Raw genomic sequence first — 23,029 nt, forward strand, 5'->3', positions numbered from 1 at the left:
CTTATATCTAAGTGCTCAAGGTCTCAGTTATTCCATGGGTTCCTAAAGTCATTGAAATCCTCACAAAGAAACCTAGAGTGAAAGGAAACAAAGACAAAAATGAAACCATGTCTTTCCCCTGAAATTCTGCCCCAAGCTGATAGAAGCCTCCCTAGCTGCCAAATCTATTCAATTTTCTTCTTCATCAACTTTCCTGGAGTACTCACCCCATCACATCCCTGTCCAGATGACCAGTGGCTACACTTCTCTGAGGAAGGTGTTCTTTAAATGACTTCCAGATATAATTCTCTGATTTGGCTATATAGCATTTCTCGGTTAGAAATCCAGGCTAAGTTATTTCATATGGAGATTTTGAAACTATGAGAATGCTTACCTTTATCTGGCCCTGTGAATATTACACAGTGCTTAAGAAACAACAGTAATAAAATATTTGGTCTCATAGTTTCATAGTTCTCTTAGCACAAGAATCTTAGTTACATAAGGAGCCCAAACTTCCAACTCCCTTCCTAGTCAGGATGAATAGGATCTAGGGATCATTAATCAACAAATGAGATAGAAAGGTAAGGAGAGGCCAAGTCCTAAAGGACCCTATAAGCCATATTAAGTTTGGATTTGAACTTAAGGGCTAATAGAAAGCCAGTGAAGGGTTTTAAGTAAGAAAGTTTGGGACATTTATCTTTCATTACTGAAAATACTGTTCTAGGAATGGACTGGACCTTTTCAGTAACATTTTTCATATTACAATATCCAAGTTGTCAAGACATAAACTGTAAATTGTTAAGCATCTATCTATCTGTCTGTCTGCCTAGCTATTGAAAGCATGTCCTTTCTCACAGCAATGGATTATCTTTCATTTATGGCTAATCAAGTGTGTCTGGGACGGTTCTCTGGAAGTAAATAATAAAAGCCATTGTCAGACTGGAAAAAATAACGGGCTTCAGAGGAAAGTGTCCCTCACATAAAAAAGCCCTTGTCTCTGATCTCCTGATACACAAATAGCAAATGAAATTGGTCCCTGTCTGGATGAATCCAGTAACATGTGCCGGTACCAGGAAGGATGCTGGCTATAGAAAATTCACAACCATCATTAACCTGTCTTTTCAAGTAAGAAATTCAGTTATTAGTTCATTCATTCAGCAATTATTTGGGCACCTAATACTTTCCCAGAGGTCCATGGTGCTTTCATTCATGAGGAACATTGCCAATTACAGCTCCTAATACCCTTAGCTTATAGCCTAGAACTTTATAATCTTCCACAATGGCCAAAGGAAGAAAAAATGGTGTCATGTTTCTAAATAATTAGCGCTGGGGATTTGCTTCTATGGGTAAAATAATCACCCTTGAGGTCAGATTCCCAGAACCCACATTAAATCAGACATGGCAGTGCCCATCTGAAACCCAGTATTCTTATGGTGGGATAAGAGATGGAAACAAGAGAATCCCTGAACCCGTGTGGACCTGGTAGCTTTGCATATGCAGCATCAAACCATGAGGGACCCTGTTTCAAACTAGATAGAAGGCAAGGACCAACACCTTAGATTGTCCTCTGATATCCATATGCTTGCTATAGTTCACATATACACACACATGTGCACACACAACCATGCACACACACACACACACACACACACACACACACACGCAAGTGTGGTGGAGAAATTTAAGGGCTGAAGATAACCTCAAACTGGTAAAATGCTTGCCTAACAAGTATGAGTATCTGAACTAAATCCTAGAACCCACATTAAAAATAAAATAAAACTAAACATGATATTAAGCTTGTACAACTAGCCCTGGGGAAGCAAAGACAGGCAAATCTCTAAGAATTACTAGTCAGCCAGTCTAGCTCCTTGGTGAGCTCCAAGTTAGTAAGAGACCCTCTCTCAAAGCAAGACAACAGCAATGAAGAATGTACAAGGCCTGATGAAGGACACTCAAAATTGTCCTATAGCCTACACACACAGACACACACACCTCCACATACACATGCATAAGCACACACTCCAACACATATGCACATACACAAATGCAAAACCAAGTTCTCAGTAGATTATAAATCCTGTCAATGGTCCACTCCATCTTATAGAAAATATCTTTCCATAATGAAAGTTACACCAACCTGTACATAAAGACATCAGAGGTAAAGGAAGTTGTGGGTAGTTTTCAAAACTATCCAGGAAGTATTCCTGATGCAGACTTAATCAAGCTACTGCTTTGGACCTACTGACAAATGTAGGCAGCACAATTCCCTGTCCTTCACTGTTCTTCATCCACAGGGCTACACATACTACAACCCACTGTTTTTTCTACCAATGGGAGAGAGAATTATTATTTACGGGCTAGTAGACTTATCAAACCCACTGAAAAATCTGTGACTGCCTCAGATTTGACCTAGGATCCAGCCTGTTGACCAAAATTCAGTGAGTCAATTTACCATCATCTGCCTGAAGGGTGGTATAGTGATTTGAAAGAAAATGATCCCCAAAGAGAATTGCACTTTTAGGAGATGTGGCTTTCTTGGAATGGGTGTGGTCTTGTTGGAAGATGTGTGTCACTGTGGAGGTGGGCTATGAGGTCTCATATATGCTCAAGATACTACCCACTGTGACTGTCCATTTCCTGTTTCCTGCAAGATGTAGAACACTCTCTAGCACCATATCTGCCTGCATGCCACCATGCCCCACCATGATGATAACGGACTGAGCCTTGGAAAAAGTAATCTGCCATCTTGATTAAATATTTTCCTTTATAAGAGTTGTCATGATCATGTTGTCCTTTCACAATAGAAACCCTAAGAAAGGTGGCTTCACTTTGACCAAGTAAGGAAGTAATTCAGTTTTATTTCACAGGCAATTTACAGGTAAATTATTTTAAGATTACTAATTTGGAACAAATTTTGCCAACTTCAGAAGATCTCATGTTGATCAAGACATCCTATTCCAGAAAGAAACCTTATATACAGAATATTTCAATATTAGTAAAACGTCCAATCCTTTTAACCCAAGCTGATGTCTATGAATACTGTAGGCATACAGCAATCTGTCAAGTGACTGATAACCAGAAAGACAGCAATTGGCATATTGGAAGAGCCCTTTATGCAGCATTTCTCAATTGCTCTATTGTAAAGTGGACCTGAAGCACGACAGAATCTTTAAGGCTAGGACAGTGTCAACAAGGAGCCAAAAAGTATACAGTTCTCTGGAGGGACACTTAGTCTTGGCTATGGACTTAATTGAACTGAGGTACTGAGGTTAGTAAAGCGGACTTCAGGGTGTTCTTTTGAGGATATTACCAAGACTACTAGATCCTAGGGACTTTGACCTAAGCAATGGACTGATCCCTTAATGGATCTGCATCACTGGGAGGAGGAGAGACAAAGAAAGTGGGACCTTGTAGGAGGCCTTAGGAATATACTGGAGACTATAACATGCCCTGACCTCTTCTCCGTTCTCTGCCTTGTGTCCTCCTTATGGGCTGTGCTGCTCTGCCACGTCCTCCTTAGCACAATAGACAAAAATTATTCCTCTATTTACGTTGTTCCCTCAGCACCAGAGGCTAACTAACACATCAGGGATAAAAGGGCAAGCTGGGCTCAGTACTTGACATGCCACCTTAAAATCCTCAAAAACTTTCTGAAGATGAAGAAATCTGACAATGGGTTTGACAGTGCATGAAGAAATAGCACTGCACTCATAAGCTCACAGCAACTGTGGTGACTGGCACAAGATTTGGACAAAACAAGCCAGTCAGAATTCCAGCATGGAAGAGGGAGGGGCCCCCAATCCTCTACCCCAACTTAGGGGCTAATGTCAGTTGATGGCTGCCAGGGGAAAGAAACATTATTTTAAGAATCAACCATGATCATTGGCTCCACATCATATGAGTGACACTAACTGGACTCACTAAGTTGTTTTTTTAAAAATGGGCATGAGGTAGAAAGAGGGGCTGGAGTAGACGGTGGATCTAGAAGGAACTGTAGGGAGCAATGGATAGTGAGTATAATCAAAATGTGTTGTGTATACATATGAAATTCTCAAATAATTAATAAAATATTATATTGTTAAAAATAAATGGCATTTCATCTCAAAAGCCCAGCAATAGTCATGGTTATGCTATACAAGTCCTAAATATAACAGATCCCAAAGATCTGAGTCTCCTTAAACCTGTGAACTAAAAGCAACTAAGACATGAGACCATATCCCCAGCTGTGCCAGAAAAGCTATACAACCCATGAAGTCAGAGCAACAAAGAGAAAGGACACAGGCAGATGAGAATTCTGCTGTTTCCACCTCCTATCCTCTCTTCTCTTGCAAAGGAAAGAAAAACATTTCAGTGTGCATCCTGAAGATAACAGGGGCAAAAGCAATCCAAGGTCTTTATTATCCAGCTAATTCTTTCCATAATCCAGTTTGCTTTATATATAGAAGCAACTGCTATCTGTAAATAAAATTTTAACTTCGGCCTGATTCTCAGCCATCTCCTCTGTTATCTCTGTTAGTCCAAAAGAAACAACTGATGCTAATTGAGTTCTTATTCTGGACCAGGCTCTGTCAAAAACTAATGGTTTTAAAAATATTTCCTCATCTAACTCAAAACATCCCTATGACCTGGGGAGTGCACAGTGACACTGCCGTATATGCCATAGTCACAAATGCTTGCTCTTGCTATTGCTGTGACTTCTGAAGTCATTACAATCTGGTACTGCCCCAGGAAGGAGAATCCTGAAGCTTATGGGGGCTCTCAGTTTAACCAAGGTCACAGAGATGGTGGATGCTAAAGCCTAAATCTAACTCGGCTCCTGGCTTGAAAGTCTTCCAAGCATTTAACTGTCGTGGTATACACCAGTAGACCAAGAAATAGGAAATCGCATTAGGGGCAAGCAGTGTATTACTAAGCAGCAATGGAAATTGGAAGCAAGCTTCTGGTAAAGTGTCTTAAAGAAATGACACTTTTGAGAAATAAGAAACTACAAAATGGAATCCTTATAGTGTATCTATTTATAATGTAAAATACAATGTTTTAATTACATATTTATATGTGCACACACACACATATATATAAATTGGATACTCAAATTAATGCATCCAACAACTTGTATTTATCACAAGTTGTGTTTTGTGTATATCTGTATGTATGAGAGAGAGACACACAGACAGATAACTAGAATATAAAGGTTCTACACCATGAGGATAGTCTATCCTCCCCTAATTAACTCTTAGTTAATTATTATCTCTCAGCCACTTAACATCAAGCTGCTTGACCACCAGATGAGAAAGAGATTCATTGCCTCATTCAAGAAATATAAATGTTTCCTCAACTGCAGAAGATCCTTGCCTGGGATGCATGATACTCTGAAAGAGGGGAACTTTCCTTCTTTGTTTTTATTGCCCCTCATAATTACTTAGAATAAAAATGATAAGTTTTAATTCAGAAATGCCTATAGCTATTGGGCATCTTAGCACAAAAGAATAAAAAGGATAATTAATGAAATGAAGGCAAGATGCCTATTTCCACCCCATCTCATTAGTAATAGGTGATTAATTCTCTTTTGTGTTTCACAGTATACCTAATAACTAGAAAAAGAAAAAAGAATGAAAGAAATAAAGAAGGAGGGAGGGGAAAGGGAGGGAGGGAGGGAGGGAGAGAGAGAGAGAGAGAGAGAGAGAGAGAGAGAGAGAGAGAGAGAGAGAGAGAGAGAGAGAGAGAGAGAACGTTGGGAGTTAGGCTTATGCCCAGCTGATAGGATTCAGTTAGCATGTGTGATGCTCGATCCCACCAATAGGAGCTAGAGGCAGAGGATCAGAAGTTCAAAGCTCTCTTCAGGTATAGGAATACAAGCCAGTTTTGCCTAAGAACTCTGTCTCAAAACTACAAAATGGGAGAGGGAGAATAGGAGAGAAGTAGAGATGGCTCATAAATTAAAGTTTTGTTTCTTTTTCTAATTAGAAAAAATATATAATACTGAAGAGAGACAGCAAAATAGCTCAAAGGGTAAAAGTGTTTGCACTCCAAAATAAAGTAAAACAAAAGTTTTACTGACTATCTGAATTTCCTTATCATGATGACAAAACTCTGGCTTATTTCAATACAATTTAAGAATAATTCAATTGATAAAGAGCTTGCTATGCAAGTACAAGAACCTGAATTCAGATACCCACAAAGAAAGCTCAGAGCGGTGGAGTAAATGTCATCCTGGCATTGAGCAGGCAAAGACAGAAGAATCTAGGCAGTCCCTGGGCAGGCAGTCTAGTCAAATCAATGAGATTCAGATTCCGTTAAAGACTCTCCAAACTACCATAAAGGAGGGCATAAGGCGCAAAGCTGACAGGGACATTCTGACCACCTGCGCAGACACACACACACACACACACACACACACACACACACACACACACAATATTTCAAAAATTCTATGCATGCTTATGAGAAATAAAGGTCGTATGAGACATTCAGAGATGTAGTTGCTCTTGGTGATGGTGGCAATGATTTGATCTCATACTGATTATTATCCTTCAAGTGCTTCTGTTACATACTATATATATTGAGCTGTAGAATATAAACTACGGATTGAGGACTGGAGCTCTTCCTTCACGAGTAAAGACATTCCTCTACATATTTTGGAAACAGAAAAATTACTTAAATGATTTTTGCTGTTGAGAACCCATAATTATCTATGTGTACACATTTGTCATTTGTGATTATATTTCTGTGTGTATGTATATATATTGTGTGTATCTGTTTCATATGTTTGTTCATACAAACATGTGTGTGCATGGACATGCATATGTATCATTGAAAGAATTCAGGAGATTTAAATGAATAACTAATTGGAAAAGAGAACATTCAAGAAAGCAGGAATTATTTTAATATGTACAATAGATTTAACATAGACCTTGAATTATGTACATCTGCTTGCCCATTCATGCAACAGTCACCTCAAAGCTTTTGAGCACCCATCATTTGCTTCACGTTGTTCTAAATCCTGACTAGAAAACAGCCAAGAAATTAGTGAATTTCTTTGGTTTTTGGGATTATCCTATGAGAAGAGACATACTTTGCACCAATGAGTAAATTTCAAATGTAGCATGTGATAATAAAATTATGATAAAGGAAAACCAAACCAACATAGGTAATAATAAGAGGGCTTCTTGCAAATTTGGGAAACATGGCCTGTAAGCCCTTTCTGATACACTGGTATTTTATCAGAGAGCATGTAAACATAATGAGAAGCTACATGAATATTCCAGGCAAAGGACATTAAATGGGGAGGTCTAAGGGTCAGTGGATTCACAGAAGTGCTTATTTGGAGTGAATAAGGATGACAAAATCAAAGAAGAATTCCAAGGTTAAGGAATAGAGCTTTGGGTTCTACTCTTGGTGAGATGTTGAAGTCATTAGAAGGGTTTTGAAGAGAGAAGCAACAATAGAATATGACATATGTTGAGAAGGCATGAGCTAACACTGATAGAGTTAATCTTATCATAGAGCACAAAAGGTATATTATAATGATGTCAGTACAAGGAATCTTATTTTCCATCCAAATAGGTGATTTCAAAAGTGGACTCACTCCTGCATTAAGTAGGGAGGCGCCCATGAGCTCCCACACCTAGCTCAGGAGCTATAGAGAGCTGTTCGTTGCTGGGGCAGGGACTCTCAGTTTTATTCAGGGTCATAGCCCCAGGTAAGTCGACCATGTTCCCGGTGGATGGTCCCACACCCATGTACATACAGGCTGTCTGCTTAGACTCAGATGTTCATTAAAACAGGAAGTTAGGAGGGGTTATGGTTTCTGGGGTAGATCTGGAAGAAGTTAGAACAAGAAGCTAGGGATGAGTCTGAATAAAATGCATTGTATGCATGTATGAAATTCTCAAAGAATGAGTAAGTGATTACATGTTTTAAAAATGGCCAGTTCAGTACTACCACAGCAACTCCACAGTCATCAAGGTCTTGAGTTCCTTTCATGTTCCTTCTTCCCCATCCTTACCAAATCACCTAATATTCTAAAACAGTGGCTGATTTAGCTTGTCACGTTTACATAACAGAAAGTGATAATGCGAAGTACAAACATGCCCCCATTGTATCAGCTCTAGTTTAAGAAACTTTCTATACATCCCACGTAACTTTCCTTTTGGATCTCACTGGCCGGGTGTTAGCACAAAACTATGCCCAGCTACCAAGAGAGCTAGAACACAAAGCATTTTAGCTGTCTCCTATTACAACTGAACTGAAATTCTGCAAATAAATAAATAAATAAATAAATAAATAAATAAATAAATAAATAAATACAAAAATACTAGAAAGACTGGCGGGGGGATTTAGAAGCAGTATGTAGTAATTCAGGTCCCAAACTACAATGATCAGAACTAAAATGGTGCCAATGCAAGGATGGATGTATGAAACACCTACTGAGACCTCAGACAGCAGGGACACTGGTGAATGAGTGGGTTATGGTGAAACAAAGAATGGAATTAGGCTGGCTAGTAGAAACATGTAATCTCAGTAAGATAGGGACGTTCCTCCAACTTTGATTATCCATGTGATCAAAGCACAAGGAGGGAATAAAAGGCGAGCTCTCTTTTAGGCATGTGGATGTGCATGTGTGAGAATATGTGGGCATGTTCATGGAGAGGTCAACCTTGGCTGATAGTCTCAGAAATGCTATGTACCTTCATTGAGATAGGATGGCTTGTGCCCCGGAGAACACCAATTAGGCTAGACTCACTGACCAGTGAGCCCCAGGGATCTGCCTGTGTGTGTCTCCCTGGCACTGGGGTTATAAGTGCATGCCAGTACAGCTGACATTTTCGAGTGGGTTCTGGAATGGCACTTGGGTCCTTATGCTTGCACAGCAAACATCTTACTGACTTGTGTTACTTACCACACCTCTAAAAATTGCCATGCTTAGAATCCTCTCCACTGTTCAATCTAATAGCTACCCAATCCTCACTGTACATCGCTGCCCTTATCTATCAACTGCTTCGGATAGAACTAGAAACTTTGATCTCTCATATTTACTCCCCTAGTTATTTCCCTCTTGGTAATATTGCTTGCTACTGACATTAATAGTGTTCCTCACTTTTTCTTGTATCTCAGAGAATTCTCAGGCCACTTAATAAGCATTCACGAATTATCTGTTGAACAAAATTTGATCCTTGTCTTTTCATTGTTCTCATTATTTCTAGATCCACAATTCATGTTTCTGAGATAAAAACCTCCATTTTTCTGGAGGCAACTGTCCTCCCTATGAAGAACTCCTGTACACTAAGTATATACAAGCTGATACCCACTCTTTATTCCTCCATCCCCCAGAATGACAATCTGTCCTTCCAAATCCAGTCCATTGATTCACACAACACAAGAGTAGAATGTTGTCTAATCTAAGAAAACCATGAGAAACCACGAATGGGAGTAAGACCTGTGGATTATTTGCATCTGTGAATCCGTAGAGAGAAGTTGTATACTTGCTACACATGGTCCTTCCTTTCTCCTGCCCTTTGATGCCCATCAGATGCCCATCAGATACATACAGAGAGAAAACACAAAGGCAGGCCACTAATTAACTGATTTGACAGAAAACTTCTTCTCGTCTGGGATCAAAGGGAAAATAAAAGCAGCTTATAAAGGACGTCACAATAACTGGCCAGAAAAACTTGATTCAGTCTGTAAGAAACAGATATCAAAAGTACTTTAGCTAATCCTTTCCAAGTGTTTGGTTGTATGGATATGTTCTTACTATACCGAGAGTAACATTGGTGTTCAAGGCATTTATAGTAAATACCGGTGTTTTAGCCTCGAGTTTTAGAGGCATCATGGCTAAGCATTGCTTCCATACAGTTTTCATCTGGCAATGAGCAAAGGCACTTTCATAACTATTTCCTATTATCAGTGTGCTTTATTAAATACACAAAGAGGTGAAGTGACTAACTTAGCCACATGCTAGATGAGTTGAAATTTGAATTCTCAGACTCCTCCAACTTCCTACACCCTGGAGCTATGTGGATGGCTTTGCACTAAGGAAGCCTATTTATATGACTTTCCATGGGACCAAGAAGTCAAAACCACAACAGGGTAAACGCAGGAAGACATTGCTTTCTTGGCAGAGGATTTCAAAGGCAGCAGCATTAACCAATTTCAAGGCATTTTTGCTGTATTGTGGGGGTTGCCCTGGATAAGCATGACTACAAAGGGCTTGGGCAAGGCGGCTGCCCCTGCAGAACACTAGTAACTTCTTGTTTTTGAAAGAAATAAGAAACTAAACTCTGAGGTTTTTTTTTCAAGAGCCGAAAAAATGACCTTTTACTTTGAACTCCTCTGACCATTTCTTACTTTTCAGTTTTAAAAAGTCTCAATTTGGTTTCAAAATAAGTTGTCAATCAAACATTGAAACTTCGCCAGAACCTCACTCACACACACACACACACACACACACACACACACACACACACACACACACACACACACACACAGTCCCTATGAGTGACAGACTCACACGCTGTTCACCCTCAGACTCCACAGACCTTTAATGTGCAGTGAGTTCAGGAGGCTTGTGTTCACATCCAGCAGTAGCAGCTGACTGGTCTCCACTGTGACGTTGTCGCCATCGTGTGGCACTCTCTGAGGAAACCAACTGTGAGGCCTGGACCACCTCCGGCAGAACTGGAAGGGAAAGTTGCCCTAGAAAAAGAGACGACTTTGCTTGTTTCTTAAACCGGACAGCACTGTTAGCGATGGAAAATGTTAACTGCTTCAGTAAACATTAGTCACCCTCTTTTCCTTGGACAACGAACCCAAATAGAAAAATGTGAAAGAGAGTAAGCTGTGCCTGTGTGCTCAGTTCCTAAATCTTAGCCCTTTCTTTCTCAGAGCTGGTTCCCTTGAACCTCACAGGCAGAGTCAATTCCTTGTCTTCCTTTTACAGACATGTACCGAATCTTGCACAAAGGGTCATAAATAGCGTGGACTACAGAGAATTAAAATGTTCTTCCTGATGGGTGGCATTTTGCTTTATGTAACTGGTATCATTTGTCACAAACTCTACTACCAAGTGTCCCTGTTTCATAGGAGTGTTCCTCTTCCAGAGTGCTCAGATCTCCTCTCCCACATAGTTCCTTCCTCTCGGCCTAGTGAGAGGTTGCTGTACAAAGCCAAAGTCCGCACGAGTGAGCAGCAGACTGACTGTGGGCCACAAGTGACTAGCCCGGTAGTGTAAGTGAAGTCAGGGGGCAGGACTGAGGAGTCATCTTCGGTTCTACTCTCGGAACTTTCTGCTTTCCTGTTCGTTTATAGTCATGCTAAAGTCACAGGCTTTAAAAAGCAAAGACATAAAAGTCATAGCACGGTTCAGCCCAGTCAAGACTTAGTGCGTGTCTTACGGAGTTCTCGGGCTACGAGGAAGGTAACTATTTAAAACTCAGAACAGAAAATGTTATTTCTTCAAGGTAAAGCATCAGCAGGTGTGGCTGTCACACCAATCACTGTCACACCAAGCCTCCAACCAAATGGAAAGCCTGAGCTCTCTGCTCATGCATGTGCCTAAGAAGTCCTCTCACAGCAGACTACAGGCAGATGGGAGGCGGTCATTAAGAAATGAGTCTTGATTTGGGGACCCTACCCCTCATACTGGGTCACCTTGCCCAGCCTTGGGGAGATGCTTAGACTTACTGCAACTTGATATGCCGTGTTTTGTTAATCTTCCTAAACAGAAACAGAGGAGGAGTGGATGGAGGGGGATGACGGAGGGGTGGAGAGGAACTGGGAGGGGAGGTGGGAGGAGAAACTGCAGCCCAGAAATAAAGTAAATAATTAAATAAATATATTTTTACAAATTACCATTAGAAACAACCTTATTTATTTGTACATATTTCTTAATTTCTAGAAACAAACCTGGAGACGAAGGGGAAACTGAAAAATGAAAATGGAACGATTAATTACTGTTAAAAGAAAAAGAAAAAGAAAAAAAAGATGAGAGCTTTGAACCAGACCAACAACCCATTGCAATGAACATTTGCAAGTAAAGCTGAGTGGACGAAAGGGACTACTGTGTGACACACCGCAGCTCCCAATGTCACTATGACAAATGAAGAGGTGTTGGAGAAGCGGTATTGATGGAAGAGTGAACTTTCTGTTCATTCGTTTTCTTTTCTTTTTAATTAATATTTTTTAACTTGGGAGGACAGTATGGGGATGATGGGCAGACATAAAGGAACTGGTAAATTAGCAGGATTGGGATGCATAATGTGAAATTCCCTAAGAATCCAAAAAAAATTATGTGTAAAACAAGAAGGGAGTACTTATTTGTAATGCTAATAATTATACTCATGGATAGAATTGTGCTCTGTTGTATTTCTGAGAGGTAAAATATGAAATGACATTTCTAGAAGAGGTAGTATGTTTTCTAAAAGAAGATGCTGATACCCCTCAGGTCAGTAGTTCTAAGATGTAGACCTAACATAATCATCATGGGATTGGATAAAGCATGGTTTTTCATTTTTTACATCTATAAAGGAAAACAAAAGTCTAAGGTTTTCTACAATGTATACAATTTAAGAAATATTTATGTGGTACAACAATTAAAAATGAGTACAAACAGAGTGTGTTTGAACATCATTAGAAGTCACAAGAGCTACAAAACCATGGTGACTGTCCATGGTCTCGAAGAATGAGAGCTAAGTCTGATCTCACCATAGAGCAAGCTCTAGTGAAGTAAAACCAAAACCAAAGTAGCTTCTTATAAATATTATGCTGTATAATTTAGTGGTGCTTGGGCTTTAATCTAGAGCCTTCTAGAGACTTCCGGAGCCTTCTACATGCTGGGCATGTATCTATAGCTCTGTCTTTACATTTTATTTTGAAGCAGGGTCTTAACAAGTTACCTAGGCTGACCTGGAACTTACGATTCTACTGACCCCCACTCAGTGCCACCACAGAGAAGGGAATCCAAAGTTCAGGAGGTAGAATAGCGGCTCTAGTCACTCAGATGACAATCTGGCTTCAGAGTCCATGGGGGCCAATCAAGGCAAGGTCCAGAAGGGAGAGACAGAGATCTCAAAAGAAGGAACCATGGAATTTCCAACTGATGAACACTCAAGCTCAGGACCAGTGATCAGGGTCACCCAAGAGAGCCAAGTTAGGCGGGGTGCTGTGGGTGGACTCGAAGGCAATGAAGACCTCAGCAGCACAAGGCTTCTGTATTAATCCATACCCCAGCCACAGAACTACAAAGGAACTGAAAGCTCGTGACACTCAGTAAAAGTATCAGGATCAACCAGACATTAATTAGGTACTTAAGGGCATCAAAGGAAAACAATTCCACAGCGTCTTCCATTGATTTGAGAACATTTTGAAATTGTTGCAATTAGCTCTGCTAACTGCTATCTGGCTTGGAGTGAGCCTGATCTGGCCTGGCAGCCTTTCTGAAACTGTTCCAGTCGGTCCCAGGCCAGTGGATAGGTTGATCAAGTGCTGTTATCTCCATTTTGAGGCTGTGGCAATGGAGACTCAAATGTATTCAACATAGCAAGGAGATTGAAGCCATATGAAGCAAAGGACCACCTGATGTCTTTCACTCCTGTGTCCTCCTGGGATGCTCTTCCTAAAATATTGCATGGCTCACCCCATTGTCTTTGCTCAAGTATGCCCCCTTCACCATAACTATATCTTTCAGAATTCAACTTTGGTCAATCCTTTTTCCCTATCATTCTGGCAGGGTATCAGATAATCCATTCTATGTTTATTTATCATTTCTTCAACTTACTCAGATGAGGCAGGGGATTTATTTTTGATCATTGTTATACCCCATTCTGCTAAAAAAAAAACCACCCCACTACAAATGTACAAAAACACTACTTGTTTCATAAGTCATTAAATTCCATCTACTAATCCAACACAGGTTTTATAGACATTACACACACTCACATAGACATAGATACACATGAACACATGTTCTATACACCCTATAACCTACACACAACACACAGAGTACACAAACACACATATAGCACATACACTATGCACACACACACATACACACAAACACACACACACACACCTTTCTAAAACAGTGTGTGAGCAAATGGGCACCTGAACCTAAATTATAAAAAATGTTGAATTGTTTTCAAGTCACTAAGTCTGGCCTGTACTCCTTTGCATGCCATTTCCTATTGTCTCGCTCCATTTGGAGAGAGACTCTCTTCTAGAAAAGGAAATTCAGATCCTCTATTCACTCTGCAATATCCTGATCCAATTTTATTTCTTTAAGTCTTTATATTCAATGTGGTGGAGTCTCAAGTGGCTCTGAGCCCAGATTTTTCTTTAACACAGCAAAGGCATAGAGAATTATGTACACTCATATTGATGATTTGTCCTTTTGTATAAAACAAGGACTAAGTACTCAAATGTCAAAAATGTGAGTGTATCTGTGGAAGAAGAGGAAGAATATATTCCCATGATTACAAAACTTCAGTGTAATTTGTGCTGAAAAGCCTGCTGCCATAAGAATTATAGTTATTATAGTTCTCCATTCTTACAGTGGACAGCGTTGTAGGATCACTCAAAATACAAGACTCTCTGGGTAATGTCCTATGGAAAAGTGTGGGTGACTCAGCTTTCAATATATTCATTCTCTAACCCACCACTCTTCGAGCCAATTAAGAAAACAATTATGACAGAATTAGCATAAGGATCTTTATCAATGCACATTAGGGATGTTTCTGGTTCCCATGACGCCCTCTGTCAAGTACATAAGTCATAGGTCAATGAAGGCTTCACTTCTACCTAAGATAAGCTCTTTCCTGAATGGCTTCCAACTTTAGTTTAACTTTAGTTTTCATCTTGGCGATAGATAATTCTGTGCAAATTAAGTAAATCTTTCCCTTACAAGCAAAGAGAAAGAATTGCACAGGGCTTCAAATGTTTACCCAAACCCATACCCATATATCCAGCCCCAAATGAACAACAAACAACTATAAATAAGTAAATAAAAGTAAAAAGCAAAAGTTCCCTGCCTCAGCTAGGAAGCTTATGCCATTTGTTTTCTTCTTAGTGCGTGTCAGCACTTCTCTGAACTTCGGGGAATGTGCAATGTCTGCAAATCTCCATTGACACCTTAAATGGACTCACAGCTCCACGAGAGCTCTCCTGAAAGAAGCCATTGATCAGCAAGATGGAACATCAGGCAACGGAAGGACCTATTTGAGTCATGAACTGAGCTAGGGTGGCAGAAGAGGTGGGGCAATGGGGTCTCCGGTGTCACAGCTGTCTGACAAAGGCAAGCAGGAAACTTCCTGATGCCTCACCAGGGGGCCTGCTTGCATGGCATGCAAGATTTGGGAGTGGAAAAGACAAGTCCCTGTTACCAATATTTTCCTCTCCCCATTACTCTCCTTAGTCACTCCAAAGTCCTCATCACCATATAAAGTACAGTGAGTGTATATCCATACTCAAGCCAGGCCCTAGCAGACCCGTGAAGCTTCATGGGAACTTCTGAGCATTTATTGTAGCCCCAGGACCCACAATGCCTCACACACCATGAGGAGCACACAAAAAAATAGCTTTTAAAGAAATGAATGGCCAGCTCTCCTTTGGGTTTGTAATAACTACACTGCAACTCAAAATATCTTAACAATCACAAAAATTTGGTAAGATGAAAAGTTTAAGTTCTATGGAGAGTTTCTTTATAAAGAAATATTTTTAATTTTCATGAAATTAAATTTATTTGCCTTTTCACTTGATATATCATTCATCATTCTACACAAAAGTCATTCTCTGAAACTGATGTAAGTACCATTCATAGATTCTTGATTAGTGGATTGTATGTCTACATGTTTCCTAATAATTGAGAATTCGTACTATGCCCTATTTTCTACTTTCTGTTGTTTTATTTTTCTTGCTTCTTTACCTAAATAAATGATTATCTTCATGCCACTTATTAAACACTAGCTACAGTCCTCTAACCATTTGACTATATCAACAATCACATTATATTGCTAAGTGATATTTTAACTGCTAGCCAATTAAAATTCCCAACATTTGTGTGAGTCCGTGGGAAGATAATTCTCCAAAATTTATGACCACCTTCCTGTTTTCCAGATTTTTATAGTACCATGGGGAAAAAATGACAAATGCCAAGACAACTAGAGTGTTACTGATTCAAAACTTAAAAATACAAACAAGAATGCAAGGGGCTCGGGAGAGCTGTCAGATGGGGCCTTATAGGTGGAATTCAGTAAAATTGTTGCCAGTTCTTTTTTAGGTCTTGATACTGAAAATAAATTAGTGCAAAAATAATTTCAGGTGACTGTGAAACAAAAAAATACTCATTGTAGAAAAGCCGAACATTTGCACATTCCAGAATTACCAATGGAGCTTCGACCTGTAATCTATTAACTTTTAGAGAACACAAAGGAAATTAAATTTGGAGTCCCTATGGCCTTTCTTCTTTCTTGTCTCAGTATTTATCAGTCTTCTGCTATGAGAAAATGGCATAGGAAAGTCCTTTATACACCCGGCTCTTCAACTGCTCAACATGCCAAAAGAATCTCTTGCCAGAGACTTCTGCCTACATCCAATCTGCTCTTTCTCTCCCATAGAAAACTGAGCATTTTTTTTACCTCCTCTATTGGTTATACAAACTTCCTGCCTTCATGATTTCTCAAAGATCATTGATTGCTACCAGTTCAGTCTTCACATATGAGTTATTAACATGGATTTCAGAGGACTATCACAGTCTACAAGCAAAATGAACTCACAGAGCCTTATCTGTTCCCCTTGAATCATCATATCTACTCTACCAATGCCTCTTCTGAATTCTAAGTCTGAGGATCATTTCACTTGCTGGTAATTGAATGTCTCTAATATGCCAGGCATGGCACTATGCATTTTACTCTCAGAGTCATTAATCTTTGAAACAAAAAAAAATACAGGGAGGTATTACCTTCTCCACTTAATGTTTAATCTTAAAGAAATAATAACAACAGGACTAAGATTTACTGAGTTCACTCAGCAGGTGTTATCTTGCTTAATAATCATAAGCTCCCTATAGACTTCTTGTCTACCACTCCAGAGTGATAGATCCCTACATCCAACAAATATTTATTGAGCACACACTACACCTCAGGCACTGATCTAAGCACAAAGCACAGAAAACCCCTATTGGCATGGAGCTTACTTTCTAGCAAGATAATAGATAAACATATAAAATAAATAGCTTGCCCTGAAAGAAACAAAAAAGCAGGGTGAAGTGGATCAGAAATGTCAGGGAGGTGGCAGGAACTATTGACATTGAGTGACTGGCTACATAGCTCTAGTAGGAGATTGAAATAGAAACACTGAGTGGGAGCCCAAGGCTAATGGAGTGGGGAGTGAGCCTGAAGAAGAGGCTTGCCTGGAGTGCAGCTAGGACAGGTAGGGTGTCAGGACCTCAAGGCAGGGAATGTGGCACTTGCTGCTACAGAGTGTTCATGCTGATGCAGTGGAAAACACTAAGGAAAGACCTAGTGGATATCAAATTTTCATATGCCATAGAAGAATTACATGAAATATTCAGTAGTACATAATGGTGTTCAAACTACAGCCCAAATGTAGCCTATTCGGTTTGATATTGGTGCACAACATTAGCAATTCACTTTTGTTATTTATGGCTCTTCCCAAGTCGGAACAGTGGCAATATGACCTGCAAATTCTAAAATATTTGTCATATAAATCTTTTAGGATTGGTGGGCTACTCATATACTGTAATTCATACTATTGGGATGATACCTACAAGGTGCTCATACTAGCATATGTATATGCCAACAGTATTGAAGTGCAATCAAAACAAACCTTTTTATAGATAAAAATAAGTAATAAGTTAATAAAGAATTTTAGGATTGGGGATCAAAATAGCATAGTCGAGAATATACACTTAAGTACTAGAAATTAAATTCTTATTTTCTAGTAAGTGATAAGCTAAGTCTTGGAAAATTACATAAAGGTAAGTGGAAACGTGAAGGGGTATGTGTACGTGTGAATGTGTGTATGCATGTGCATGTGTTTGCATTCCCACACACAGAGTCAAATCTGAAGATTGACAGGTACATGCTAGCCTTTTTCACAGAGCTGACACGCTGCCATTTAACCAGCGAGCGTGCAGCACATGTTTCTGCTTGCAGTCACTAGTAAGAGACAAGGTTAACATTTTAAGTGATGGACTACAACATGTTATTTCCCCATGCAATAGACCCGTGACTGCACTGCCTTCGAAAACACTTAATTTCAGTGATTGAATACACAGGAGCACACTTTTCCTGCTACGAGCCTTTGACAGCTTCTCAGTTCCATACACCAGGGGCAGCATTTTTTTCCTCCTTTTCATTTTTGTGTCCCCTTTGTACCTGAAGGGAAGCAAATGAACATGTCGTAGCAAAGAGAAGAAGGAAGAAGCCCCAAAGAATGAAACCCAGCTCATAAGCATCAGCGTCTCTTACCAGGAAAGTATTCACTGCCATCTGCTCTAATTGCTTCTAATGTTTGGGCTACCATTTTTATACACTAGAAATAATGATCTCCTCAAGGGCAAAAGAAGATACTCAGAAATAAACAAAAGTTGATTGCATATGCCTCCTAGGCTACAGGAATGGCTGAAGTGAACCATCATTTAGGAGAATGGGCAAGCAAGGCTCTGATTATCACAAACAAATTGAGTCTCCTTGGTGATGACTCCTCTTTTCCTCTTCTCACCTCTTCGAAGGAATTTTATCTATAGCTCATGGAGGGCAAAGAACTAGCACCACACCATTTCTGGGTCCAAAGACCCTGTAGATAATTCCTCATATTTTGATCAGTAGGAGGCATGACTGAGCCTTTTAGAATGCTCCAGATCTTAAAAACTACTAATCACAAAGCTGGGTATTCATCCAAAATTTCAGACAACTTCATGGGGTGAAATCGTTCAGTACCATCCCAATCCTGAGTCTCCTAAAGGAAAATAGAGCCAAATGGGTCTCAGAAAATTCTTCAGAAGCCAAAATAACTCAGACTAGGACCATTCCTTGGACACTGTTAAATGTGTGAAAATAAGAAAACATCAACAGATGCCAGCAGGAGAAAGGTGATTCCACCAAGGCTGAGTCTAGGGATCTCCTCAAACATAAACCAATATTATCAGAAATTCAACATGGCCCAGGACCAGCCGCTATATGCACTCACTCACGCACGCACGCACACACACACACACACACACACACACACACACACACACACACACCCTCTATGTACTCTCTGTAGATCTTAGCCATGAGGGAAAATGCAAATTAAGCTGCATTCAGGGGCTGGGGTGATTGATGACTTAATTGGTTAACAGCTTGCTATACAAACATGAGGATGAACTGAGTTTGATCCTCAGGACTGCTATAAAAATCTAGGCACGGTATCTTGTAGCTGTATTTCCACTGCTTGGATGGCAGAGACAGGAACATCCCAGGGGGTTATTGGCCATCCTATTGAATTGTATTGGCAAGGCTTGGGTTCAGAAAGAGACTCTGACTCAAAAAAATAAGGTGAAGAGTAATGAAGGAAAGCACATAGACATTACACACACACACAATTCTAACCCCACTGACATTCCATTTCATCCCTATCATCAAAAACACAATGGCAGCAAACAGTGGCAAGGATATTGGGAGAGAAGAATGTCTGATTACCACTGGTGGGAATGCAAACTCATGCAACAATTATGGAAACCAGTGTGGAGGGATGCCCTAGAAACCAGAATCAGATTTACCATATATGACACAATGACACTATTCCTGAATGTTTACAGAAAAGAAATCCAAGTCAGCATTCATCAGAGACGCCTGTACACCACACCTATATGTACCACAATAGTGGAGTTTCAGAATGAGTAAAGGTACCAATTATCAGATGAGTAGAAAAAATGTGGGTATATACAATGTGGGGAAAAAAGAAAACAAAAACAAATTATGTCATTTTGGGGAAATAGGTAGAACGGAAGATCAACATGTTAAGTAAAATAAGCCAAACTCAGAATGATAAATACCACATTTTTCTCTTCTATGTGGAATCTATATTATGTATGTGTGTTTATTTGTACATATTCATGACTGCACATACACAAAAAAAAACTTAACCCGTGTGTGTGTGTGTGTGTGTGTGTGTGTGTGTGTGTGTGTGTGTGTGTGTTCTGAAGAGGAAACAAGATGGGGGAATAAAAAATGAGACAATAGCCGGGCGGCGGTGGCGCACACCTTTAATCCCAGCACTTGGGAGGCAGAGGCAGGCCCTCGAACTGTGAGTTCGAGGCTGGGCTGGACCAATAGCCTCCAAAACAATACAGAGAAACCCTGTCTCATAAAAACAAAAAAAAAAAGAGACAATAATGAGGAGGAAACGCAAACAAACATCACATGCTTTCTTTCAAAAGCAGACTATTACATACATATTTATGTATGACATAACAGCAGACATGAAACTCTTTAGGAAAATGGAAGGAAACCAGCATACGTGGGGGGGGGTTACTAGAGGAGCAAAAGGAAAATCATGTAATATCCACAGATACCCATGTGCAATTTCATACATCAATCAAAATGTCATAATGTAAGCCAATATCATGTACACTAGCTAAAAAAAGATTTTTTAGAAAATGAGGTAGATTTGACTTAAGGTAGGTCCTTATGAGCGGTATTTTTTCCCACAGGCTCTGAAAGGGTACACTGACCATGTGACTTGGACAAAAGATCAGCCTTTAGGAGCTAAACATAGTCCCTGGCCAAACTTTAGGCAGAAAATGAGGTACCAAGTCCTAGAAACTCAAATAACTGACCTCAGCAGACAACCTACATGAACATAGAAGGTGGTCTGAGCTCCAGACAGAGATATCTTAGATGCCACTCTGATTTCAGCCTTAGAAGACCTCAAGCAGTAAACTCAACTATTCTGTCCAGAACTGTGACCTGTCAAAACGGGACATAATCATTCAGAATTATTTGATTTTCTAAGAGTGTAGTCATTCACTAAGATTCAGTGGAAACCTACTGTGCTGCTGTGGTGGCCTGAAACTTTGCTTTGCTCCTTCTTTGCTGAAATTACTGCTCAAAAGGGTCAATAGCAAGATCATGGTGGAGGCCAGTTTCAGGCAGGAGGCCAGCCTGCTTTGAAAGCATAAATGAGTCCGCACACACAAAACACACAGCATAAAACTTCTAGAGGCATGATGCCAAGAAGGGTAAATTAAGTCCTGACACAGACCTTTCATTTTCTTGGGAAGAGTTATGACTACTAAAGCTACACAGGAAATGCCACAAGGATTCCAGAGTTATTACAACCTCTCTCTCTCTCTCTAACTGATGTTAAGAAAGGCACAATCCTCCAGATGCCAGGCATGGCCTTAATATGTGTCCTTCAAGAGAAGCAGAATTTCTCAAAGTTCACAGGTTACAGTATTTGTGAAAGTGTTTGAATGTAAGTAATATTAAGAGTGCTGCTCTTTAATGGGCATTGCTTCCTGAAGGGAACAAAGGACTGAACTTGTGTTCCCTCACTTAAAAAGCAAACTGGAGGGCTGGAAAGATGGCTCAGCTGTTGAGAGCACTGGCTGCTCTTCCAGAGGTCCTGAGTTCAATTCCCTGCAACCACATGGTGCCTCACAGTCATCTATAATGGGATCTGATGCCCTCTTCTGGCATGCAGGTGTAAATGCAGATAGAGCACCACATACATAAAATAAAAACTTATTTAAAAAAAGAAAAAGATGAAGGACTGGAGAGATAGCTCAGAGGGTAAGAGCACTGACTGCTCTTCCAGAGGTCCTGAGTTCAATTCCCATCAACCACATGTAATGAGATCTGGTGCCCTTTATGGGCCTGCAGGCATATGTGCAGGCAAAACACTGTATACATACTAAATAAATAAATCCTTAAAAATAAATAAATGAACTGTAAAATTCAGAGGATAAACGACTGTGGGCTGTTTACCCCAACTGATCAATCTAGAATACAACCTTTACACCGAAGGCTCAGAAAACATGATATCAAAGGCTGAAAGATTGTAAGAGCCAGAAGCCCAAGGTACCTGCTGCTAAATTATATCCCTTAGACATGACATGGAAAATACATTCATAAAATCTCAACAGTGTGGCTTAACATCTGCATAATGATATCAGTTGACATCCCAGTGCAAAACGGGGAAATTCCACAGGGCCCCATCCTTAGATGAAGTGCTACAGACAATGACTACTCAGACGGAGATTTGGTTTCCTTCAGGGATGAGCTACCACATAGGTTGTCCAATCCCAAGAGATCAGCCCAGGACACATGTGCATACGAGCAGCAATAAACGGAATCAATTGGTTGATATGCTCACACACATACGAATGAATATTCACACAATAATAATTAAAGAAGAGATCATTAATGTGAAAGGTAAGGGAGACTAAGGAGTTGGAGGAGAGAGAAAAGAAGAGTAAGGATGACTGTTCATATATGTCTCAAAAGAAATATGAGGTGTGGTGGTGGTGGAGTATGCCTTTAATCCCAGCACTCGGGAGGCAGAGGCAGGCAGATCTCTGTGAGTTCGAGGCCGGGCTGGACTGACAGCCTCCAAAACAATACAGAGAAACCCTGTCTCGTAAAAAAAAAAAAAAAGAAATGAAATAAAATTTGAATTTTGATTTAAAAAAAGAGAGGTGATTCATTGCAGGGGAAAACCAAACAAAGAAACCAATCTTACACCTGCTTCTTCACATGACTTGATTAAATGCATTTATTTATATATTTATAGGGAGGACAAAGGAAATTCCAGTTAAGGCTAATAGACCACTTGAAAGCAGCATTGTGCTTTATTAGTACTCGTGTAGGCATTGCTGGGTTTCTGATAAGGCAGAAGGCACAGGGTGTTTCCTGTCAATGCTCACTCCCCAAATTGCCAGCCTTATTTTAGGAATGAAGAAACCCAGAGAGCTGAGTTTCCTCACCGGAATGAAATCTCAAGTACATGAAATCTAAAGAGCTCGCCTGTCCCCTGAAGGGTGTGTGACTTT

The 23,029-nt window shown here is 40.0% G+C and overlaps 1 protein-coding gene across 1 annotated transcript in view; it reads right to left on the reverse strand.

Annotated features, from left to right (window-relative positions):
- The window catches only part of Pkhd1 (PKHD1 ciliary IPT domain containing fibrocystin/polyductin), a 424,327-nt gene that overhangs the window by 288,246 nt on the left and 113,052 nt on the right, over nucleotides 1-23,029 (reverse strand). Inside the window, exon 35 of the mRNA XM_005072284.4 lies at nucleotides 10,518-10,674. Within this exon, the coding sequence (XP_005072341.1) occupies nucleotides 10,518-10,674 (157 nt within the window). The remainder of the gene's footprint in view (nucleotides 1-10,517; nucleotides 10,675-23,029) is intronic.

Source organism: Mesocricetus auratus, unplaced genomic scaffold (genome assembly GCF_017639785.1).
Source record: "Mesocricetus auratus isolate SY011 unplaced genomic scaffold, BCM_Maur_2.0 Super-Scaffold_100021, whole genome shotgun sequence".
In the NCBI taxonomy this organism is placed as follows: domain Eukaryota; kingdom Metazoa; phylum Chordata; class Mammalia; order Rodentia; family Cricetidae; genus Mesocricetus; species Mesocricetus auratus.